Source organism: Manduca sexta, chromosome 22 (assembly GCF_014839805.1).
Source record: "Manduca sexta isolate Smith_Timp_Sample1 chromosome 22, JHU_Msex_v1.0, whole genome shotgun sequence".
NCBI classification, from domain to species: Eukaryota; Metazoa; Arthropoda; class Insecta; order Lepidoptera; family Sphingidae; genus Manduca; species Manduca sexta.
The window spans coordinates 15,067,871-15,094,978 of NC_051136.1; the positions used below are offsets into that span (position 1 = coordinate 15,067,871).

The 27,108-nt window shown below is 37.8% G+C and overlaps 1 protein-coding gene across 1 annotated transcript; it reads right to left on the reverse strand.

Annotated features, from left to right (window-relative positions):
• LOC119190230 lies at nt 1–26,933 on the reverse strand. The gene is made up of 14 exons (XM_037441615.1): nt 26,588–26,933; nt 24,323–24,505; nt 23,820–24,123; nt 21,095–21,353; nt 12,435–12,619; nt 11,887–12,135; nt 10,413–10,619; nt 9,731–9,872; nt 9,237–9,458; nt 8,900–9,051; nt 8,374–8,504; nt 7,882–8,009; nt 6,998–7,126; nt 1–6,085 (listed from the first exon to the last, which is right to left on the reverse strand). Exons 2-14 carry the CDS (start codon nt 24,487–24,489, stop codon nt 3,453–3,455), a joined length of 4,908 nt encoding a protein of 1,635 aa, XP_037297512.1. The 5' UTR covers nt 24,490–24,505; nt 26,588–26,933; the 3' UTR covers nt 1–3,452.
• Between the last annotated feature and the right edge of the window lie 175 nt (nt 26,934–27,108).

Here is a 27,108-nt window from a genome sequence, read left to right on the forward strand (position 1 = left end):
TTTTGGAAAAGACGCTTTATATGAGGTGCCATGATAGCTCCTTGCATTAGGTATCTATGATTCATTCGTACAACATTTTGTTGTTAGAGAACGTACTATTCGAGACGATCTCATGAATAGAGAGGAATTAAGGCTAACATTAAATTAATTTCTAGATTTGGTTGTTAAATGTTTTTATATTATTTCCAATTTATATCAACTTGTATGCACCAGCTTTAGCAAAATATATCTGTTTCTTGACCGTCTAAAAAAACTATGTGAAATAGCAACATCTCCTTTGCCTTTTTTTTCCTATTATCTATCCCTTTCTTCAATGTCTCGCAATTCGAATATCACTGATTAAATGATTTGAAATAAAATGTTAATTTTTTTTTAAATCTCATGATTTTTCGATAGTCTTCACACATCACGACAACCTCATACAAAGTGATTAAATGTTACTAGTTTTTATCACTTGCATTCACACACATGCACATTATAAATATGTTGTCAACTTATTCATTATTTGAACCATGCATTTTTTATACTTGTGTTGGTTAATCAAGAAAAAATACAGACGATAAAAACTGTCTTATTCTTATCAATTAATTAAGATTATTGCTATAGTCATTATTAATTTAAAAATAGCACATCATCGGGAGGCATTAATATTATTTACTCAATACACTTTAATGGAAGCAAAATGTAAGCTGCCGTTACGAGTAGATACGTGAGTGTTAAAATTGATTAAAAGCAGCTCAGGGAGTGTTAAATATGTTGAAAAAAGTAAAAATGGCTTCTGTGTACGTCGTTGGTTAAGAGCTACCATTTAATTTTTTTTTTTGAAAATATTTTTTTTTAGACAATTAATGTTTTTAAAATAACCTATCAGGTTTCAATTGAAAAATAATTTGAACAGCATTAACTAATCGAAATCAATCTCTCGTTTTGCTTATACCTTATAAATTTTATACCTATAAAATTAATTTATAATAATATAAACGCAATCTGCGCATGCCTTATAAGTTAATAATGAAATAATAAAAAATTAAACTACAAAAGAATAATAATAAATATTTGTCATGATTCAACATGTTAAAACTAAATAAATTAGAATAAAAAAATATGTTTTAATAATACTTTTTTTACCGATGCAAGCAGTGATCGTCCAGAGTATTCATAATTTTTTTTACGTAAAATATTCTCGTGTCCTTAAACAAAACCGAGTCAGATTGTTAAAACCTTAAATAATCTATCTTTAGTTATGAGCATGATAAAAATAATCGATGTCTTTTATAACTATATTTACAATGATATCACCACAAAATATACCTCAGGTACAATATATAATAGGTTAGTTTTATCACGCCAAAAAAAAATATAGCACTTTCTTATTTTATTTTTAGGATTATATTAAAAAAAAATATTCGTAAAAAAATCTTAGCATTGTATAATATTTCTAATATTTTTTGCTCATAATTACTTTTCTATGAACAAAACCATTAACCACCTCATGGTAACATAGCTTAGTACTGTCCAAAAATCACTAATACCAAGCAGATCTACATGCATTTCATTATTTAATTAATACCGTCGTCAAAAACACCCCAATCTAAAAATAACTACTAGATAAAAGAAAAAAGTTCATAACATTAGTAAACACTTTTGGAAAAATATTTTATTTTTTAATTCTTAATAAAAGACGATGTCTAAAAATATAAACACACGTTTATCGAAACAGTCCTCATTTTAGTTCAATATAAACTAAATGTAAGAACATTATTCCGGACGACCACCGCAACAAAACATTTGTACAAAAGACAGCCGTAAACGAGAGAAAGGTATTACATACCGGATTGACTTAGTCACAGAGCACATGAGTAATGTTAGCAGATAATAAATTAATACTGAGGTGTCGCAAGTATTCTTACAATACATAGACGTGGTTCATTTCCACATAGTTTATAGACATCCTATAGGTAATTTTACTGGTGGTAGAGTGACCATAGTCCATAGTCGTCCGCGTAAGTGTGTCGCGTTCCAGTATCTGGCAGTGTATATCCAGTTCCAACAGGCCGCAATAATTCTGTTGACTGCCGAGTGGTAATCATCTATAGTCAGTCGACGTTCTATTGGACCCCATCATCAGGTGCAGTGCGGTCACTACCGTGTCTTGGCTTAGATATTAATAAAATTCTGTAATATGTTGTAAATATGTTCGCGTCTTCGTCCCCGTGGAAAGACTTTCCCACTACTGTCTCTAAAACACCATACAACGCCAGCACCATGTATTCGAAAAATCTGATTGTAAAAATCTATTATTCCCATGGGAGCAGCTTTTCGGGATAAAAGTAGCCTATGCGTTAATCCAGGGCGTGAACAACTCGTGTACCTAATTTTATCCGAATCAGTTTATTTGTTCTTGCATTTACTTCTAACAAAATAAGAAACACCCAAACAGTTTCACATACTTTCGAACTCATAATATTTTTTGAAAATTTTCCTTTTATTTTTTCGCATATATCGCACGCAATAAATAATAATGAAGAATTTTATTAAGTGTCATAATATTTTAGTCTTGAATGTTTTGTTTTGTCATTATTAGGTAGACGCGATAAACTATTTGCAAATGAACCACGTGGTATTTTATAAAAAGCCTCATTTAAATATAATAACAAAAATAAACTAAAATTAAGTGTACGATTTCGAACCATTTTTGAAAGCATTAATATATTTTTTTTAAATGTTCTACTAGACTGCTTTCACTCAAATATAAATATAACCATTATTTGTATTGATACCAAAAAAAAATATGAAATGTTTAATAACATTAGTAAATTTCTAAATTCCATGTTTTTCTGTTTTTTTTTTTTGTTGCAAGTTCTGCGAATTTCGTAATGCCTTCAATATGGGTCAAATTTTACGTAAACGAGACAGCGTAAGCAATAGTGAAATCATATTTCAGAATTCTTACTGGCCCTTAACTAAGTCTCACATCGCGGATACGAGTATGTGTAAAGATCTAGCTGTTAGCATTCTGAGCTAATTATAACCTAAAAGAAATAAGTACTATTAAGAGAAGCGATCGTTTATCGAGGTTTTTATGAAGATCATTATTACTGCCTATCGAGATATCGATTATGAACATCTCCACAAAAAAATCGATAAAAATATTTTTGGTAATTTTTACAACATTTTTATATTTTTATGTTCCTTTTTTTCGATATGACATCAAATACCACTACCTTCTCAATGAAGAATGAAGTATTATCACGTAATATTAGGCTTTAGTAGCAAATATTTAAATCACATTTTCGTAACTATTTTAACGTTTTTTTTTTTGTCTTTTATTTACCTGTACTTAACCATTTTAATTTGAATTACAACTAACAATAATAGCAACAACCGTTGAACACTACTTATGTATATTGCGATAAATGATTCAAAGCTAATATATTGAACACATAGTGATATTACTTCTTCTTTTTACGTGATTTTTTCGATTTAGAGGATTGCTTTGACGAAGGTATGGCTAGGTTTGGTGCACCTAATGTTTTCTTATCTTCTTTATCGCTATCAGCAGACAGACCAGGCGATGCGTTGTCATCATCTGATGACTTTTCCATCACCTCGACATCTCCCGATTTTAATTCATCATCTACTTTCACCTCTTGGGTCGTAATTTTATCATTTTCAACTACACTAAATCCTCTTTCTTGCTTGGTTGGGACTTTTTCCAGATCAATCAAATTGAACATGCATGAATCAGCAGGCTTGCTTGATGTCTCTTTGATTGTTGATAAAATGTTATCGATATTAATTTTACAAATTGGACTGCTCATTGTATCGTTAACATCGAGAAGGCTATCTCTCATTACGTCTATTTTAAAATCATCCAATCCAAAGTCCAGTGCCTCTAACGGTGGTAAATCATCTACCGCTGAATGATGTTCTTCAACGAAGTTCAATTCTGCCGGTGCATCACACTCGGCCACCATTATGTCAGTTCTTTTGCAGAGTTCTATCAATTTTTCCTGCAAAGATACTTTGCTAGTGCTATTTTCCTCGTTGTCCAGTTTTGCGGTTTCTACTTTGTTTACGTTATCAGGCTTGTTTTCAACGTTATAAGAATCTTTTACTTCTTTCTCTTGAGTTTTTTTAATACTTTTCGATGCAGCTATGGAACTCCATGATTTTACTTGTTTTTCAACAATAATTTCTTTTTCCTGTACCTTTTTATCAGGTTGAGGAGACTTTTTACGTGATTTTGTAACCTTAGTTATTTGAATTTCTGGAAATTCCTCCTTGGTTGAATCAATAACGTACACATCTTTCACATCTGTTTCCGGCGGTTTTTCAATAGATTTACGGCGTTCCGAATACGGTGATACAGATTTACCTTTCTTAGGTTTCACAGCTTCTTTTGAAACCGTTGGAACGTTGTCATTATCAACATCCACTTTAAGAATATCATTGGATTTCTGTTTGGAAATTTCTTTATTCAATTTCTTTGCCTTCACATCAGGTAATGCTTCAATAGCGCATATATCGATATTTGCTTCGTTAATTTCAGCGTTTAGGGTGTATGAGTCCAAATCCTCTACAGAGGCTGCATTATTTGGCTCAGAAGTATCTTTTTTGTCGGGTGTTTTAGAAGACTTGGATTTCTTAATCTTTGTGGAAGTAGTGAGTTCAATATCATCGTAAGGTGAAGAAATAGATACTAATTCTCCACTAGACTGTTGCTGATTCTCTTCAATAGCGTGTATTTCTACAAAACTATCCTCTTCCGATTTGGATTGGGCCTCATCAAGAGTTTTCTTAACTTTACGATTCTTTTTAGACTTTGGTTTGATATCTTCAACGGTTTTATCAATAACCATCGGTTGGTTAAAGGTTATTATTGGTCTATCCGGTTCATTTAAAAGCATATCCCAAGCTTGATCTTCAGTCTTAATACCTTGTCCTTGAAGCTCTACTGTTTTCGATTCAGTCTCCTTTTTAGTGGAAATATCCAATGTCTCCACGACAGCATAATAATCCTTAAATACTTCACTACGTGATATGTCCATTTCCTTGTCAGACTTTTTCTTTCCAATTTTGTCTAAATTTATGGGCGATGTTTCTTTAACATAACTTTTTTCTTCAATTGGAACCGGAATAGTTACAAGCTCATCCCTGTCACATGCGGATTTCTTAGGAGCTTCAATTTCCTCGAACGATTCAGGTTCTTTACGTATTGGCACTTCCTTAAATTCACTCTTCTTTTCCTTCTTCACTTTAGAAGACTTTTCTTTTGATAACGTCGATTCCTTTGAAATTCTTATTTCTTTTAGTACTTGTTTCGGCCGCTCTTCCTCGAGTTCGGATTCAACAATTACTTTTTTCGCTTGTAATTTTACTTCACTTAAAGACAAAGAAGAGACTTGCTCAGACTTCACACACTCACTAGATTCTACGGCGATGTGCTCTTCGATCTTTCGACGCGGTTTCGGTTCCTCACATACTAAATCTTCCCCTAACTTATCAGGGGAGTCGCGAATTCGTTCGGATCTCTTAATTTTACTAGATTTCTTACTCCTAGAACTGACAACACTAATTCTATCCTCGGGGGTGGGAGATTTCTTAACTCTAACCCCGGCCGATTGAATATCATCCGGCCGGGTCGATTTTGGCAGTGATCGAGACGGACTCGGAGTCGATCGCACGCGGTCCGGCAGGTCGGCGCAGTGCGGCAGCGGCGACCACGGGCGCACGGCGGTGAGCGCGGCCGGGATCACCACGCCCGAGGCGAGCGGCAGCGGGTCGGGCGCGGCGCGCGGCGGCTCGCCCGCGGGCAGCGTCTGCACGGGGATGGTGGTGGTGCGCGGCAGCGGGCGCAGCGGCAGGTCGGCGCGCGGCGGCAGCGCGGCGGGCGCGCGCACCACGGGCCGGAACGTGGCCTCGTCGCGGTTGGGCGCCGTGTGCGCGTCGGGGTCGGGCGCGGGCGCGGGCGCCGCGGCCGCCTCGGCGCGCACCACGCCGCCGGCCGGGCCCACCGCCAGCTCCACGCCGCCGCGCCGCGCCGGGCCCGGCTGCCGCTCCGGCTTCTCCGAACGCGCCCACCCTATACGAAACCGAAGGCAACCTTATTATTCATTTATGGACTCTCGCGCGATATGTGAGGGAGCGTCTCTCGCCGCGGCCCGACCTGGTTGATTCGGGTGTACGTCCGTCGGTGACAGATTTAGAAGTGTACATTGGGAAGAATAGACTTTAGATCGATAATGTCACCGAGGGATCCGCAGGCACGTATTGTGAATGTGAGCACCGTACCGTGGCGAGAGAAGCTCGTAACGTTCTAAGCCAGGGGGATGTTATCGGTGCGATGGATGCCTTTGGCTTCGGTATAGGGCCGGCGGCGAGCGACACACTTCACGTAGGTGTATTGACTCCACTTGAAAACGAGTCTGTTCTTGAAATTGTGTAGACGACACTCACACAATATTCATACGTACATTGGACCGCATTTTCCACACAACACCGCATAAAAGTGCTTCGTACACGTGTATGACCCACAAAAATGAAATCATTGAACCAACAAAACTACGTGTAAACACTACATTTAAAAATAAATTATCACAAAAAATCATGCGCACACTGCATATCATTCTCTTGCGGCTTATTATTTAAGTTGTAATCTGTATTATGGCAGTCCAAGATACTAGCGCAACGTAGTTTGGGTGCCACTTACACAGTATGAATTTTACTTAAACTTTAAGTATTTTCTTTAAATCTGTTGATTTGTATCAATAATTTTAGTTTATCCACTAGGACATGAAATTTTGTTTTTAAATCGACTTTTTATCAAATTAAATTAATAACTCGACATATTCAGTAATCATGAAAACTAACATTGGTGTAATCGATTTAAAATCGATATATGCAATAATCGATATCTGTAATCGAAACTTAACGTTTCCAGTAAACAATACCCAAAACTTTCTAAAGAAGATGAAGTATTAGCAAAGGCACATACCGTGATCTTCTTTCATGGCTTCTGCCAGGTCTTCCCTGAGCTGCACGTCGCATACGGAGGCGGCCCGACCACTTTCAGCCAACAGAGATTTGCGACGGCAACTGTCCGACGGCGAGTGTTCTAGAGAGCCTGTGAAGGAATATTCCTTGTATTCCAATCAAGAAAAAAATACTACAAAGATTGTAGCATATTTTAGCACATGACGCTTTCGTAACGAGTTGACGCACTTCAAACGCAACTAAGAAGCAATAAACGTGGTTGTCAAAATTATATACCATTACAGCTTCTAAAATATTCATGTACGCACTGAGCAGTATAGTATCAAAACTAGACTATCAAGTAACTTAGCAACTAACTATCAAGCCTTAAAACAATGCATCGTTAGTTGTTTAAGAAGCAGCCAGTACACAATTTCTAATACAACGAATGAGACCCACTTTCGACTTATCACCGTTGTCAATAAACGATCCCAATCGTTTTATTCAATCCATCGAAAATGGACCAATTAGATTTTTTTTACCATGTTTAAAAAGAGTTATTTTGATTGGGTTATTCTCAATATCGAATCGATATTAACGTGGAGATCGTTTAGTTTAAAAGGCCGTAAATCATCATTGATCTCGTTATACTAGAAACCCGTTCCCAAGTGTTGTATTTATGGTAGTGGACAATTAATATTTCCAACTCCTCTCTATCTTTCTATTTGATTAATTTCGTTGCAGGATGACATAGTATCCCTATCAGGATGATATAGTTTTCCCTGAGACTCGCCGAGCTCGTTGTCTTAAAACGCGTGCCATTGCTGATCCTGGCTTCCAGGAGTTGTAGTGGTGGGAGAGAGGGCGGGAGTCCCAAAAAAAAAATGTTGTATGCTTGGTGCTTACTGGCAGACCCGGAGTCGACGAGCACGGGCACGAGCGGCCTCGCGCCCGGCATGTTCACGGGGTTGGACCGCGCCACGCCGCCCGCCTCCACCTCCACCGTCTCCGCCTCCGACAGCGACGAGTTCGACCTGCCGACAGACACCTCAGTTAGGGAGCGGCCTGTAGAATATACAGGGCGTTGCGGAAATGAGCTATAAAATTTAAATCAATGTTAGTAAGGTAATTTCTAGCTTTTTGATCTAGATTAAAAGCAGGAATATGATATAAAATTTGATGATAAATTAAAATATAATCAGGCAGTACATTGAATGTTTGACACGTAGTCATCACAAAGAATCGTGAATAGCTAAACTTGTCAATCGACTTTAGGATCTGAGACCAAAAATTTGACTCAAATTTAATTATCAGTTAAAAGCCTTTTCACTTTGAACCCCCTTAAAGCAACATGCTGTATAAATACAAAAGTGCGTAAAACCCAAACCATCCACTCACCCGGTGAGATTGTAAGTTTTGAAGACGAACTGCGGCCCCATCCAGAGCCGACGGTGCGGGCCCGCGTGCGTCACTATCTCTACTTTCGATAACCATCTTTCCTCTTCACTCATGCATATGTCCGCACACCTCTGTGAAAAAACAATTCGAAATCGAACATACAGGTTATATAAACCATAAATTAGTAAAACTAAAATATGTTTTTTGTAAAAGTAATGTCTAATGCCGGAACCAAAGTTTCGGGAATACGCTTCATGGATGCTCTCACAAGTGTCATTGCGAACGCAGAACGTAGAAGGTTAGCTATCCATACCCTCAATTAATTAAGTTCCCCGTTTAAGACAAACTTCTTGGTTTGTTTCCTGAGGATCAAGGAAGCACAACGATGTAAGACGAGAAGAGAAGACGCCGTCAACACTCTCGCACTAAAGACGCATAGCTTTAGCTCCGAGGCTCCGAGAGAGTGTGGATCCAAGGTAAGACACGCAGCAGATGGTCTCGTGGTAAAGTGTAAGTGAGTAATTACCCGGCAGGTGAGCGGTTGCAGCAGCGGGTTGGAGGGCGGCAGCGGCGCCAGCAGGTCGGCCGCCGCCGCGGGGCGCTGCAGCGGCCACTGCGACACCGCCTCCACCTCCAGCTCGATCGCTGACTCGTCGCAGATCTTCTCCTTCGGGATACCTAACCAAACATACATTTCGATACATGCACCCAAGCAAAAATATGCTTGTTGGTACATAACACCAATATAATTTGACCCTGCTTTAGCATTCTGATAAAGTTGAGACAAGTTTTCGCGAACACTTTACACATCATGTTAACCACGCATAGAATTGAACTCTAGTACTGTAAGCAATATAACTTACTAGACAGCGGCCTGGGATGCAGCAGCAGATGTAACAATGAGCCGTCGGCCGCCATGAGGTAGAGCGCGGCGACGGGCGCGGAGGGGGCGGGGCGGCGCGGCGCCCCTCCCACGCCCGCCACGCCCACGCCGCCCGCCACCACGCCCACGGGACCGAAGCGGGCACGCGCCAGCAAGGGCGCACTGCTGCCTTCCTCCGACCCAGATGATAGACGCTGACGACCTGTAACAAAATTATATTGTATTGATATTGTAAATAAATAAATATAACAATTAATTTTACAGCCAAAGAGGACAAACGTGAAAGAATTCTCGATAATATAAATTACAACTGCCTTTGAATTTTCCCAATGCCAAAGGAATTATGGGCACAATACCAAGCATAAGATAAAAGATAAAGCGATAAAGGCGGCCATCCTTCCGCCTTCAACAATAATAAAATCCACATAAATCTCTATTTTAAATTAGTTTCAAATAACTAAGTTCCTCTATTACCTGAGCTGTTTCTAGTGATGGTGTGCGTCGGCAAATTGGCCGTTGGACGTATCTGTGCCAGGGGAGTGCATGTGGTGGGCAGCGGATACGGCGGCAAGCGCGGGTTAGGGTACCACGCTCCATGAGATAGGCCGTCACCAACCTGCAAGTCAGAAATGGTATTAGTAAAATTGTATACCTATTGAACCCAGTGTTATATAATTATATGCATATTAAACCCTTTTCCTGTTGCTGTAACTCCTGTAAACGACGTGGCACGAATTTTATAACAGCTAATGGGGAAGCTCGGCGAATCTCAGGGGCGAGTCTTTATTCCGCAACAAAATCACACAGAGAGATAGGGAATTGGAAATATGAACTGTCCACTTCCCAGCTTATAGCTATGCTAACCTAATTTCGGTCACAGCGGCCAATCTCAACAGAGATCAGCCAGGTACGCAGGAGATATTATAGTGCACAAGTGAGAGATGTAGTGCGACTCACGGGGCTGGCGGAGGCGCGCTTGTGCGCGGCGGCGTGGATGGGCAGGCCGGCGGAGCGGTGGAAGCGCGAGAGGCGGTTGACGACGCGCGGCTGCGAGTGCGTGCGCACGCCGGCCGGCCCGCCGTACGGACTCAACAGAGATCAGCCAGGTACGCAGGAGATATTATAGTGCACAAGTGAGAGATGTAGTGCGACTCACGGGGCTGGCGGAGGCGCGCTTGTGCGCGGCGGCGTGGATGGGCAGGCCGGCGGAGCGGTGGAAGCGCGAGAGGCGGTTGACGACGCGCGGCTGCGAGTGCGTGCGCACGCCGGCCGGCCCGCCGTACGGACTCACGGCGAACACGTGCGTCGTGCCGCGCAGCGTGCTCACCGCCGCCCAGCGCGCGTCACCCGAGATCGCGATGTCCTGCGCAACAACACAACCAAGTAATGTTCAGTCGACACTCTGGATCTACTCTATCATTTTCAGCACATAAAAATATATATAAACGAAATCGCCCTACGGGGCCGTTCAAGTATTACGTAACGCAATTTTTGAAGATTTTTTTAACCCTTCACCTCCCCATGTAACGCGCCGTAACGTTTTCCTGTACTCCCCCGTACCCCGTACGCGCCCAGTTACGTAACTCTAAAACTAATTTTTTGTCTAATATTCACAATTATGACACGCGAAGTACCGGAAAGTCGCTAAAATACCTTTGTTATTGTTTTAAAATAAAAAAACCTATATAACACAACGCGTTGTACGAACCCCCCGTCCCGCCCCTGTAACGCAACATAACGTTTTACGAGACCCCCCACCCCTCCAAATTACGTTACGTAATACTTGAACGACCCCTAATTGCCTCTGATAGCCACTCTACCCTGCACCGCGAAATAATAAGTAAAACTATTGTTTTCGTCACTTCCAAATTTGCTTTGCATACGAATTAGAGTTTTAATTGAGAATGAAAAAAAATCTAACCATGAAGATTACAGTAACTGCCATTGGAATCTTTGTTATAATTTCTCTCCCGTAAATATTGTGTTTAAACATTGCAATAATTATTTTATAACGTTTAAATATTGTTTAAACACTACTTTCAAAACTTGTTTATTTATTGTACAATTATACAAAACAAACGCAAACAGTTTTAAAGTTCATTATCGCTAGTAACGTGACTAAAAATAATAACATGTTTTGATATGCAAGGACTCTTATCTAACTCACCGATAAAAAAATATAACATTTAACCTTATCCTAAATAAAATTATGTATTATAATTATTATAAAATATGTCTAAAAGAGTATAAAATAATAAAAATATTCCCTCAAACAAAAGCAATCCACTATAACTCCTTGCGACAAATTGATACATAACAATATATTTAATCGTCAGGGGAGGCCTATGTTCAGTAGTAAACTTCATGTGGCCAAGAATGATGTTTATGTTATACTAGCTTATGCCCACGACACCGTCCGCGTGAAAAAATAAATCACTATAAAAAGTAACGTATGGCTCTCAGGAATCATATTCCAAATTCAAAATTGGTTTAGTAGTTCCCGAGATTAGCGCGTTCAAACAAACAAACTTTTCATCCTTATATATTAATATTGATTTACTAATCTTAATCATTTACTCAACAAACAAGAATTCTACGCAAACTACAAACTAAAACCAGTTGTAACTCACCTGAACCTTCGCCGTAGTATCACCTCTGTGCAATATATAAAGATGGTGAACAGACGCGAGGCTCGGCCCGCAGGGGTGCGGGTTGATGCGGAACACGTGGATGTCATGGCCGCGGCGGTCAGCTGTCACCAACAGCATGCCACTCGCGTCGAACTTCAGGGCAATGATCGCTTCCGAGTGCGCCACGAAGTGAGCTACGATTGGGTCGCATTGATCTTCGCTGTCTTGGCCCTCTTCGTCGTCTAAACCCTGAGGTAGGATAATTATGATAGTTTTGATGAACTATACAGTTAACTTTATTTCTTTTATTAATAAAAGTTTACAAATAATAAACTGGATTAAGTAAATACAAGGATCCAAAGTGAGATTTTTTTTTTTAATAATGTCCAGGATTTCAAAATTTCAGTAATCAGTTATATCTTGAATAGTAAGTAAAATTTATTTAATCACGGGAAAATCATTTACTTTTCTTTAATAATGCCTCTTGCCTATCTTTAGAAGAGATCTCACAAGCCAATGGGAGACAAAACAGATATCAAGTATCCTACCTCAATATCCAGCACGGTGACTATTCCAGGCTGCTGTATGTCCGCGTTGGGCGGCGAGGGCGACTGCGAGGTGCTTCTGCCTCCGGAGAGACTGTGCGCGACGCTCTCGCCCAGCCCCCGTAGACCCTTGCTCAAGGACTTGGCCGCGTGGAGTACGGTCGCCGTGTAGCTGGTCACACCTTCCGCTACAAATGAGTTAACACATTTTGCCAATTAAATTTCGTCCTTAATATCATGGAAATATAACAAAAACTATTGTTTTCTTAATTTAAATTATGTGTCATAATACCATGTGCGAGAATGTCTTTGTTTTCATTCTTTGTCATTACTATATTTACGCAATATACGTAACCAAATATTAATTTAGTATATAAACATATTTTTATCTACGTCCAAACATGTGCACAAAAATACCAACCGGTTCTTATCAATGGCGGTTGTAAACATATAAAATACGTAATATAGAAAATAAAAAATATGAATTAAATACATCGTTTCGCCAATAAAAAAAACACAATTGCGTAATAGCAAAATATTCCTCGTGCGTATTCAAGGAATGCACTATATCATACGATTTTTTTATATTATTTGCATGAATAAACACGTTGTATATAAAAATCAACAGTTAAGTTTTAAAAACAAACAATTGTATAATTGTAAACTGTAGGTAGATATTGTAACTTTAACTTTCCGGGTGACAAACACCTTAGTCAACCACGTGACCATGAAGGCTGCAAAGTCTTAGAAACCTCGGGAGAAAGTTATAACATAAAAACCGTCATAAAATGTGAAAAATAGTCTAACATTTGCGTAATCATTATACTTAGTCTGGCCATAAATACTGTTACACTTAATTATAAAAAAATATTACATTTGAATTTCGAATCTGTCATTTTTATACGATTGTTCATTGTGTTTTCTCATTTTGGCGCCAATACATTGTAAAATATTTTGCGATATTAAAATGGTGTGGGGTGATAAAGAGAACCGAATCGCTGTGATAGCATTACACAAAGTAGGTATGGAGCCAAATGCAATTTTTAAAACTCTCCATACACTTGGTATTAGTAAAATGTTTGTGTACCGGGCTATTAATAGGTACAATGAGACCTCCTCTGTTTGTGACAGAAAAAGATCTGGCCGTCCACGTAGTGTTCGTACGAAAAAGGTGGTCAAAGCAGTAAGGGAAAGAATTCGAAGAAATCCTGTCCGAAAGCAAAAGATTTTATCTCGGGAAATGAAGATAGCACCTAGAACCATGTCGCGTATTTTAAAAGATGACTTAGGACTTGCAGCCTATAAGAGACGCACTGGCCATTTCTTAACTGATAATTTAAAGAAGAATAGGGTGGTAAAATCGAAACAACTACTGAAGCGGTACGCAAAGGGAGGTCACAGAAAAATTTTGTTTACGGATGAGAAAATTTTTACAATTGAGCAACATTTTAACAAACAAAATGACCGTATTTATGCTCAAAGCTCTAAGGAAGCTTCCCAATTAGTCGACAGAGTGCAACGTGGACATTATCCGACTTCAGTGATGGTTTGGTGGGGTGTTAGCTATGAAGGAGTGACTGAGCCATATTTTTGTGAAAAAGGTATCAAAACATCGGCACAAGTGTATCAAGATACCATTCTTGAGAAGGTAGTTAAGCCCCTTAACATCACCATGTTCAATAACCAAGTATGGTCCTTCCAGCAAGACTCGGCGCCGGGTCATAAAGCTCGGTCCACGCAGTCTTGGTTGGAATCGAACGTTTCGGACTTCATCAGAGCTGAAGACTGGCCGTCGTCTAGTCCCGATCTTAATCCGCTGGATTATGATTTGTGGTCAGTTTTAGAGAGTACAGCTTGCTCTAAACGCCATGATAATTTGAGTCCCTAAAACAATCTATACGATTGGCAGTGAAGAATTTTCCCATGGAAAGAGTGCGTGCTTCTATTGATAACTGGCCTCATCGTTTAAAGGACTGTATTGCAGCCAATGGAGACCACTTCGAATAAGCTTTTTATATTTTTAATTGTTTTATATTTATGTATTAAACTGACACACTGTAAAAGTAATAAATGTTATTTGCAGTTAACAATTTTCTTTTTTCTTTATTACAATATTTATGGCAAGACTAGGTATATTAAAGAAGTTTATTTCTTAGTAATTTTGATCCTCGGTATAAGATTGAAGTTCAGCAGGCTGGTAGAAGTCGAATCCCTTCTGCAACACTCTTGAAAAAGTATGTTGCGGCATTCCACATTATAATAATAATAATAATAAGCCCGCAGGGGCGGCTTTGTGGCGAGCCGACGGTGAGTGGCGACACCGCGTTCCCTGATTCCGTGGGGGCTAAATGAGACCCCCTGACCCTTGGCTTGCCTTAACTGGCCGGCTAGGGGTGGAAGTCGCAAGAGTTAAGAACCTCAGCTCCAGGGTGGAAGTGCTCAATCTGCGTAATAGCGAGGAAACCCGCTCCGGGACGCGACAGCGACCCGCGATGGTGAAATCGGTGCACACCTCTCGACACCCTTAAGCCACCCACACCGGTGTTGCGTCCTTGGCTTACGCTACTTATGGGATGCCCATCTAGTGGGAGGCAAGTCACCGTCTGCCTTGAATACATAAGATTGAGACATTTTACTAGGCAGGCGTCCCGTTGTCTCAATCAATAGCCCAGCAACCAGTCCAGCTAGATCCCATCCATAGACCCAGTATAATTCCCATCTTTTCTGCAATAGTCCCTGCACCTTGCAAGCGCTGTCTTTGGCTGTATTTCCTCCATAAGTACAGACAGAGAGAGTACTCGCAAGGTGTATAAACCCCAACTAGAGTAATGTATCTTAAAGGGGCCTCTACGTGTTGGATCCATGTCCCCACGCAAGCCTTCCAAAAGGACCGGCTTTTATGCCGTGATTTCCCGCAGGAAAGATACAACATAATAATAATAAAGCCTTTAATCAGACAATGCATATAGTAACAAAAGTGACACGTATTAACCCATAGTATAGGTTAGGTAAGTTAGTTAGTAATTGAAATAAAAATAAAATAATTGCGTTAGAATTATTTCTCGTTAATTTCCATCGACAGCCTTGTCTGTATGCCTCTTATAGGCAAAGGCCTCCTCCATCTCCTTCCACTTTACTCTGTCCTTTGCTATTGTTGTCCAGCCTCCACCCGCTATATTCTTTATTTCATCAGTCCATCTTCTGCTTGGCCTCCCTCGTTTTCTTTTTTTATATCCGGTATACCAAAATAAAATTTGTTTGGACCACTTTTCCTTCCCTCTGATTGTATGGCCTGCCCATCTCCATTTTAACTTTCTGATTGTTACCGTAATATCCTTCGTTCCTGTACGTTTCTTTATTGTTGAAGTTCTAATTTTGTCAGACAATTTATTTCCGAGCATGCTTCTTTCCATGGCGTTCTGGCAAGTTTCAAGTTTTTTAGTATGACATTTGTTTAAAGCCCAAGTCTGACAGCCATATGTAAGTACAGGTAATATACAGGTATCAAATAGTTTCCGTTTAATGGTCATACTCGTTTCTTTGCTCTTCATAATCTCTTTTAGACTCCAGTATTGTTTCCATGCATTTCCGATACGTCTATCTATTTCTTTTGAAGTTAAGTCTTGCGGTGATATTATTTGACCAAGGTAAATGTATTCATTTACGTATTCGATTATTGTATCGTTGACATAAATAGGGTCTTGCTTTCCGTTCGTCATGGCTTTGGTTTTTTGAGTGTTCATGGTTAGACCTACTTTACGGCTTATTTTATCGAGGTCATTTATCATTATTTGGAGCTCTTCCTTCGACGATGAGATAATTATCAGATCATCTGCGAATCTTAGGTGCGAAAGGTTTTCACCATTAATTGTCAGTCCATACTCTTCCCAGTCCAGCTGTCGGAATATCTCTTCTAAAACTGCTGTGAAAAGTTTAGGTGACAAGGGATCACCCTGACGTACACCTCTTTCTATTCTTATTTCTTCTCCTTCTTTCTCCAGTTTAATTCTAGCCTTACTGTTTAAATAAAGGTTCCTAAGGATTCGGATATATTTATTTTCGACTCCTTGGTTTATAAGAGCTTGCCAAATAGTCTCGTGGTCTAGTGAATCGAAGGCTTTGCTGTAGTCTATAAAGCAGCAGTAAAAGTTATGTTGAACTCTTTGCCTTTTTTCAAATAGCTGTTTCACCACGTGGATGTGGTCTAAGGTTGAATATCCACTTCTAAAGCCCGCTTGTTCTCGTGGTTGATTTTCGTCCAATATTTGGGTTATTCTGTTTAAAATAATTTTAGCGAACACCTTATATATGTTTGACATAAGGCTAATAGGCCTATAGTTGTTGATATTGTTTTTGTCGCCTTTCTTATGTAACAAGACAATAGTCGACGTTGTCCATTGATCAGGTATTGTCTCGCACTGCAGTACTTCATTGAATAGATATGTGAGAGTTGGTGCTAGGTGGTCTATGTTTTTGATAAGAAATTCGTTAGGCATTCCACATTAGAGTGAGATAAAGGCAGATAAAGATCTCTTTATACATAAAAAAAAAATTTTTTTTTTATTTCTTACTAATATTATTAATGCGAAAGTTTGTCTAAATGTTTGGACGTGGATATATGTTCGAAGTAAACGCAGAAACAACTGTACGGATTTGGACGAAATTCGGCATACAGATAGACCGTTCCCTAAATTAACACAATGGCTGCGTTTTATTCCAGTAATTAGCTCCCTTGAGAAATAATTGGGTTATTAAATCAGACTTTGAAATAGAGGGCGCTGGCATCTTGCAGATGGCGCCTTAATCGCTATAGAGCAGTGGTTCTCAAACTTTTTAAATGACGGAACCCTTTTGGGAAGCAAAATACTTGATGGAACCCTACAATAAAACAATTGTTTTTATAAGTGTATTTTTTATTAATCAGCATAATAAAAGTACAATGTAACAGTTACTAATTATTATTTACTTCACCACTTGGCAAGGACAATAATAGAAAACATTAAAAAAGAAAAAATGTAACTAGTGGGAGGTATGAAACTGTTTTTTATTTTTCATCAATTGGTTGATATCAGGTTTGATGGAAGAAAGTTGGAGTTTCATATCAGCTTCGGCGTCAACATAATAAAAACATATTTTTATTTAATTGTAACAATAAAAATTGTGTACGTACATATTTGGGTAAAACTATGACACATTATAAGTTTTGTTGTCACGGGGGGGAGGGTACGCGCATTCCACAAACCTGCAAACTTAGAGCGAACGGGTTGTACAAGTATAAAATTGTTGATACCAAACTTATGAGATATTACCAGCTATTGTAACACATGTTTCTACAAATACAAATAAATAAATAAATGACCAGAGAGAGGTGTTTTGATTTTTTTTTCTAAATTCTTGCGGAACCCCGACAGAGGTATCACGGAACCCTAGGGTTCCGCGGAACACACTTAGAGTATAGCTGCTATAGAGTTTTAAAGACATCACACGGGCGAAGCGACGTGTAACATCTAGTATCAACATAATTACCACTCAAATCCTACACAAAGGCCTAAAGCCCCACGTACAGATTACAACAAGTTTAGTCATGCACGGACGATTTTGCAACAACAATGATATGCAGCGAGCAGCGAGTACCATAAGGTCATCATTAAATAAGTCAATAGCCGTTTATTAACAAAGAGAGATAAATGTTAACATACCAGTGAAAACTATAACTTCCTTATTGGATATGTTATTTTTGCTTTTTTCTGAATTATAAATGTGCTACTTTTAAGAAAATGCAGCTTCGATTCGTATAATTTGTTAGGTAAAGTTACGATTAAGTATTGATTGTCAATTTTACCTAGAAATGTTAGTAGCACATCAATACCAAGATTGTAGAAATCTTTCATCGCAATTCCACACCATAACAAAGAGAATTTATAACATACAGTAGGAGGCCCTATCAACACTACACATTCGTAATTCTAATGCGATCTTAGACAAGTCTTAAAAAAACATACAAGAATTATTATTTCGATGGCTCCCACTCGTTTCGTCGTATCAATAAGTATGATTTTACAGGGAACCTGTTTTAATAGACATTATTGTTTTATATAATATGTTTAAAACATTTTAAATATGTTTTTCAATAATTGACCATTTTTATGGCTCCTTATTTCAAAAGGAGACTCACTTTGTTGTTGTAGAATCACTTTGTTGTCCGTCTGTCAAGACCTTTTTCCTCAGGAATGCGTATAGGCTTTCACGTTGAAATTTATATATCACAAACTCTGTTCTCTTTCAAAAATCGAACAAAGGATCAAACTCGTAATTCATCGCGAACAAAATGTTTGATCGTCTATGTCGCATATTTTCACATATTTTGAGTTTTCACAAGAATATTAAATCTATAGTTATAATTCTCGTTGACCTAGAATCATGAAATTTAGCAAGAAGCAATGTATGCACATGTAAAAGAAAAAATCAAAAAAACCGAAAAATATATTATACTTTAATAACAAAAAAAATATATACTTATTTTACGGAATTCTCGGTGCATGAGTCACCACTTGCTTGTCCGCGTTTTAAACAACGTATATAGATGAAACATGTTTATAATATTTACCAAAACAATAATATTTATTAAAACGGGTCCCCTTGTAAAATCAAACTATTTGATTTACGACCTAATGCTTGGGAAGCATCGATTTTCAAACAAACATACTGTGTAGTGTTTATCTAAGATAAAGGTCTGTAACAATTTCAAGAAAAGGATATGCTGATTTTTAGAGATAGAATATTTATTTATCTACTTAATTTCAGAAAAATCAATTTTTTGAGAGTTTCACAATCAAAGCTAATAACGTCTCGAAACAAACAAGATTCTTTGCTGCTTCATAGATCATACTCTTCCTTTCAAAATATTCCCTACATTTGTTAATCGATCAGATACTAACTTATCTGATTATCAGAATATTTGACGTGAATGTCTCACCGTCTCGTCCATGGCCTTTACGTAACATAATAAAACTGTAAACATATGTTCGTACATTTTCCCTAACAATACAAACAAAGGCGTAATTCCGAATGTAGGTCAATAGCAATACTCGTATGTATAATCTGTTATACAATTAAACTTCACAACCGCATTATTACGGTTGCGGTTTGTGGTGTCACAGACATAATCCAATGGTGACCATAAGATAAGTGGTAGGTTGTCCAATTATGAATGAAGCTTTTGTTCGCGACTTCGCCCGCGTTAAAAAAATTTCCGGGATACATTTTTTTCCGACTTACGTGATATGTATCGTTATATTATGACCAAATTATACAAAAACATCAAATTGTAGCCTATGTGTTATTCTGATGTATAACCAATATTACTGTAAAGTTTCATCCATATCCGTTCAGTAGTTTTTTCGTGAAAGAGGAACGAACATACATACATCCATACATCCATCCTCACAAACTTTCGCATTTATAGTATTAGTAGGAAGCAGGATAATAGCAGGTAGACCAAAATAATCCTCGATAACATATGACATCATGAAGGACGTCTTTCAAATAGTTGAAACAGCGATATACGCAAAGTTCCTGACAATTGGCTGAGTAAACTGAAATATGAACTCTAAGTGGTATTGCATAGGGTCTAAATCCAGCATTAAACTGACTATAAAATGCTGATAGACAATAGAAGTATGAAAATACGTATATGTTTATATTTACTAAGTATATCGCTTATCAAAAATCTATTGTATGTGATGACGTTACGATTGTATTTCCAATAAACTTTGAAACAAAATAGTTTCATCTTATTGCGACATATGAAACAGTTATGACTTGTGAGTCACTAAACTGCGTCTTAATGTGGGCAATACGCATTTTTATTGTTTTAAGGAAAACTTTTCCATAAGGATATTATTGCGGTGACACCAAAATCTTTATTTGTTCTCTTTTGGTGTGGCAAAATGCCTACTCTAAACCTAATGATAAATACATTACAATCGATTTTGGTCTTTATTTGCATCTTCCCTCGTTGTTCGACTTTATAAATGTATATCGCTCGATGGCGGTCTTTATATCAGTCTGGTATTATACGTCCAAGTACACTAACTGATTCTGGAACGGGACTTACCACAATGGACAACTACAGCAGTATTACTCATGTGTGCACTGTAGAGTGGTGCCTGTCAAATCATTAAATAAGGTCCCTTTCAGAATGCACGACTCTAAAAAAAGACCTTAAGTAACAGTATTCTCGACTCAAGTGCGCCTCACAAGTGGTTACCAGTTAATAAGGTTTTCGACTTCAAAAAAGGAGGAGGCTCTCAATCCAACGTGCATTTTTAATGTTCGTTACCTGAGAACTCAGCCATTTCACTTAACTTTATATTCAGTAATTTTTAAAAAGAAATAAAACACACTTATTTGTCACAACTTACAACAAATACGACGTACAACTCCTAACAACAATCTAAAATAAAAAGCTAAAAAAATAGAATAAAAAAGAGATGAAGGAGCCTGCACACCACGTCGTCGCTGTGACATGTAGGTGACCTCAGCAAAAAACTATTTTTACTGGCCTTAAAAATACTACAATCGCAAGTTGATACGATTAAAAAAAACATTCACCATGACCTCACAAGAAACCGACTCCGTTATACATCAAACACAAAGCTTACCTTCGCACCCGCCACTGCTTCTCTTAGACTGGTTGAGCTTCTTATCAGCATATGCCAACCAGCGGTCCCCCAAGGTCAGAGGGTTGATGGGGGAACTGCCCCCCAGGGGACAGGGGCACGGATAGCAAGTGGTCACAGCCATACGGTCTTCCAAAGTGGCCGCGTCGAAGACTGCGAACCGTTCCGAGAAGGAGACTACCACGGAACGCTTATTAGCTAACACGTCTAAGATGGGGTTCTTGAATTTAATGCTTTTTACCTGTTAACAATAGAGTTTATTATTTAATTCTTTCACTTTACTTGTTGATAATCTATTACGTACAAAATGAACTTTATCAGCTATGTAATAAAATTAATATTATTTGAGAATTTGTCAGCATTAATTTACTGGTGATGTGTCTCTTGTATGCGAGGGGCCTGTTCCGGTTTGAGAGGCATTGTAGCCAGTAATTACTATATTATGGGATTAACATCTTATATCTCATGGTAAGGATTAATCAGTTAAATATAAATTTTCATTCCATTATTTTACAGATGGTAGGCCAATGGCCATATCTGACATAAATCCAAATACGGGGCAAGTCACGTACTAAGTTTGACGAACAGAAAGTTTCAATATAAAACTTTGAAAAAATACAATCGATAAATTCTGTATCCCTCAGTTACATTTTTATTCTTTTTTAACATGTTATGTCTATAAAACATCGTGCCACGCTAAACGACCTGCATGATAAACTGGTTGTACACTAAAGTAAACAAAAAGATAACGACGCGCCCTTACATATTAAAACAACTACGACAGTGTTTTATAGATCATGCTGTTCTTTTTTTTGTTAGTCACTAGTAGTTTTTACAACTTCACTGGATGGACCTTTTAGCTAAAGGTCAGAGCTTCATTCGAGGTCACCTCTAGGTTATTTACTTTTTTCTCGGTGAAAACGCTTTAAGATCTTCGTCAGTCCGAGGAGTTGAGGCGGGTATGTCGGGGTTTGACCCGCTATGCAAAGCGGTATATAGACTAAAACCCCGCCGTAGTCTTCGTCAACACATTAAAGGCGACTCCGGGATAGCATAAGGGGTACCATGAGATAATAATCCCAGATCGCTACTGCCAAGAAACTGTACACAGTCCGTCGCTAAGTAGGATGTAACTAGCACCCAGAAACAGTAGCGAGTACTGCACCTTAGAACATTGCATTTCAGGGTCACTTTTGGCGAACATACAGCCATAAGTATGACCCTGATGGACCCATTCGTGGCCTTTTACGACAGGCAGGATTGACTTTGTTGCCCCCTATCCAACAGGACTAAAGGATTCTTGTCTTGGGTTAATTTTCGAAATGAACAGCCGATAATCGACTGTCTATCAATAGTAACCAGCACCGTAGATAATTACAAAACTGCTTAGCATTGAATCGAGTTCGCCATTCCGAGACTAACAACTATCATAAAGCCTAGTAATGAAACTGGCTATAATGTTCATACGAAAATAGTATTTATACACTATGGCTAGGCTGAAGAAAGTCAACGCGGTGGCCTCTATCCAAGCCGACCTAATTAAACTAGAAAAAATGTTTTTAACGTTTAATATCGCGTGTCAGTTTAGCAACTTTTTTTACCTGTAGATCTACTCTGTCACTTTAACGTTCATCCATACGATGCTGCGTATGATTAATGATCTTTTAAAGAAATCCGTGTAATATACATTAAAATATAAACTAAAATGACACTTAGTGCATTCTTGCAATTCAGGTACTTTTTGTTTTATAGACACAGCAATACGTCATGTTTTACTTGACAGCTAGGTTTTTTAAAAAGTGGTATACTAGCTACCGACTGCCGGTGGCATAGTTGTATTACGGCCGACTGCAGTGCTGAGGTCTCGGGTTCGATCCCCGGGTCGGGCAGTGATATTGGGTTTTTCTACTCAGTATCAGGCAGTAGTCTGGAATTTGCGCCCTATATGGTGACAGATTCACCTACTGCCCCATCGTGGGACGAAAATGGGTGGCATCAGTTGCGCCTCTGCCTACCCATTCATGAGTATGTATGTCTTTATCGTATATTAAAATTAATAATTAACCGAATAAAGACATATACAAGTTTGAAATCTTTTTATACCTACAATTTAAAATAAAAGCAAAATCTAATTTAATTGTCTATTTAATAAATTATGTATATTGGATTTGGCTTTATGACTGCCTTTGAATTGCATCCGAAATAATTATAAAAATATGATAAAACAAATACAGAACGATGAAGAATGTTAACTAGATTTCTGGCTTTTTGAATATCGACAAATATTTTCGATATCAAATCTACTGACAAGTCAAAAGTTTGTCATAGTATCGATACATTATATAAAAACAATACTACAATGATTTTTACATAACTATTCGTATCATTCGTTTTCCTCACAACATCGAGATATCATAACGTAGTTCCTATGCGACGTAGCACGTGCAAGCTAATCCAGCCGCTGACCCGAGCGACTGACACGAGACCATATCATCAGTCTGGCTGATAAACTACAGTGGGCAAATATTCGAAAACTATGACGTCATATGCACTACATAGTAGTTGAGTTGCTTTCTGGAGAGTTGGTGGACAGAGAGCAAATAGGCCGACATAATTCTGGACAATCGTAGTCTTATTGGAGGAAATTATAGAAGGTAATTTTAACATTGCATTAATAAAGAAATCAATATTTACGAAGTAAACTCACCTGCTCACCACCTCGAATAGATATAAAACTGAGCGAGCAGAATGTAGGTCCAGGACTGGCGGAGTCACACAAGGCGATGAGGGGCCTTTTCGACGCGAAGCAGTCGCCGTGCTGCGGAGTTGGCAGTATACGGAGCACCCTCACTGTGCCTTGTCGCCATGACAACACCTCCTGAGCCTCGCCGGAGGGCGGGATCAGCCACACCTGCACCCCGGACCCGTAGCCCAGGATGAGAAGGAGGGGGGATATGTCATTATCACTGTCCCCTTCTGGTGTGGGCTCGTTTATGTCGGCGGTTTCGAACCTGTTAATTTTAATTTGTTATAAATTAAGTACATAGTAATATCTCTAAAAAAATATAAAAAACAATAAAGGCCATAATTATAAAACACTTATTAGGCATTGTTGTATCGATAAATTCATCCAAATATTCCAGACTCAATCCAATTAACCTGGCCACTCAATTCCAAACATCAAAAGCTGTCATTCTTTACAAAACTCACCGCGCCCACTGTATAACATCCTTAGGGTCTACAGAAGAGGAAGAGGACAGAGTGACATCGTTGATGAACCCGGAGACGGCGTCGATGATGCTGCGGTCACTGGGCGGTCGCGACGGCACCGTGAGCGGCCCGCCCGAGCGCACGTGTCGCGGGGACTCCGCAGACATCTTGTGCTATAGTCGTCTGCAAGTATTGCGTTGTTTAGACAACAATTATTGATAAAGATGAATTTAGAGTTAAGATGATTTAGAAAAACTTGTACAAGTTGAAATATCTAGTAAATTAAGCATGGTTGTGGAAATTTTACAAAATATAAATGCCTTATCAGGACCTCAGCCAGGACATTTTCATGTAGACTTACTGTATTAATTATATAGAAGACTAAGATTTTTTACCGGCCTTTTGTTTATTTTCATCGGCATATTTAGAAGAGGTTTCCTAGTCCAGGTATGGATGGATGTTTGGTCAAAACACTACTACCTACATTTTAATGTAAGCTTATGAATGAAATAAAACAGTACAAATCCCACAATAGGATATAGTAAGAGGAAATCTACAAATTCTACACAAAAAATCTTGATGGTATGTGAACAGCCATAATACTCAATATTAAACTATTTAAAAAAGAGCTTTATCGGCTGCTTTGACATCTAAAATATAATGATCATTAAATAAATTGAATTGTACATTTTCTTCTTGTCAATAATAATAAAAATGTTTATGATTACTGTTATTCTCAATATATTACTTTTATTCTAAACAAATATTTTCGATTTAAAGCAATAATTCAACCTACTCTAGGCTAGCTTGCATGCCCAACGCCTGAGCCTTCTCAATAATACAGGGGTCTGATCTCAGGGGTGGTATAATTATGTATGCACTGTACACCCATAAATACATAGATTTTAAATTTACAACAATATACAATACTGTCCCACTGGACTAAACAAATGTACTATATTTTTTATTAACCTATTGTTTGTATGAGTCTATTATTAAGATTATTTCCATACCACAACTTTGTAATGTTAAATAATAGAGTTTAATGCCAAGTCTTATTAATATTAAGCTTGTGAAGATGTTTGGATACAATTTGGAAATATACACAGAAACCTCTGACCCTTACACGAGACTTAATACATGCGGGGAAATATTTGTGTGTTATACCTCCGCCTAACCCTGACAAAAGAAAAGAAAGGAAAAGGTTTGATGTATGTCTGTCTAACTGTATCTAGATAAAGTTTAGTACACACAGATCATATCATAAAATTATAGACTTTTTATTTGGGAAAAGTACTCAGCAAGAGTTTTATTCAGAGAATGGATTTTCAAGGTAAAAGCCACAAGCAACAACTTTTAAGTTATAAATTATAACACTACAGAACACTGTATGTGCCAACTCCAAGACACATGACATAATTTTGTGTCCTAACACAAAATCATGTCATTGTTCATCATTTTATTCATCTTGAGAATTGTAAATTCAAGAAATGATTTTTTAGTTACAGAATTTTATACAATTTATTTACTCTATAAAAGAATAATAGTTTTTTTTATTTTACTACCTATGAACAACTGAGTAGTAATGTACCTTTGCCTTTTAACTAATATTTTAATACTGCCACTTATATTTAAGAACCTACTTAATGTGTTATAGCAGTAGGTATATAAAAAATATTTTATAATAACCCACTGTGTATGTATCCACAGTCATTTCTATTTATAAAAGTCAAAACAATAACATCTTAAGCTAATTAAGGTCATTATCATCTATAAAAAATAATGTATTTTTTCCATGGTCATTACATTTGAACATAAGTAAATACAATGATAAATGTTTCTAGAAACATTTTAATCACTGTTTTTGTTGGTGTATTTTTCTTCGAATTATACTAACAGTCGATATAATAAACAATTAATTTTAACACAAGGAAACGAAACAAAATAAAAAGAATTTAAAAATGGAACTCGAAAAAACTTACATCAATATTTATGCTTTGGCAAATGTACAGATTACATAATTTAGAAACAAAACAATGTCAACCTAATGAATATTCAACGTCCGCATCAGAAACTGGAAAATATGTTTATATTTTGGGAAACAGCTGGTAATACCGCACAAATGTCTAACTACACACAGCAAACATGAAAAGGGACCGAGGACAAAGGAAATCGATGCAACTACTCTTCACCGTAATGTGTTACTATATAACAACTATGAATATTATATAACTACATAAATTACGACGGAAAATTAAAACTTACCTTGTTTACGAAAACAATTCTCATTTTAAATCCATTTTCACGTAAAATGCAATTGCGTCGTTTACTGGCAGTCGAAAACAATGACGTCACACAAATAAAAAACAAAACCTACACAGGCATAACTCACTCGCGCTCTCAACTAATTGTTACAACTAACGAAATATAAATTTAATAAATAAATCACAAATAAATTAATTTTATGTACAAAATATACAACGATTTACGAGAACAGATGATTTGAATGACAATACTCTACGCCCACTTGTTATTTTTGTGTTTGTGTGCGTGTGTCAATCAAATACAAACAGATGTTCGTGTCCGTACAGTGTACAACATTCAAAAATACCATCGTGTGCTAAATACTACGTACACCTTACCAAAAATATGGGACAGAGTGGACATTTCGTTAATACTTTGTTCGAAATAACCACAAGATTTTTACCTACATTTTTTTAATGCAAACTTATAGAAAAATACCAAATTTAAAACCTAACACAAAAACTACGATCGAAATTGATATC

Coding starts and splice junctions, on each gene's coding strand:
- LOC119190230 (XM_037441615.1), bottom strand. CDS start 24,489: ATGTCTGCGGAGTCCCCGCGACACGTGCGCTCGGGCGGGCCGCTCACG. Junction 12,620..21,094: donor AAGCAGTGGCGGGTGCGAAG/GTAAGCTTTGTG, acceptor ACTCATTTGTAG/CGGAAGGTGTGACCAGCTAC. Junction 9,873..10,412: donor AGCGCGCCTCCGCCAGCCCC/GTGAGTCGCACT, acceptor TCTGACTTGCAG/GTTGGTGACGGCCTATCTCA.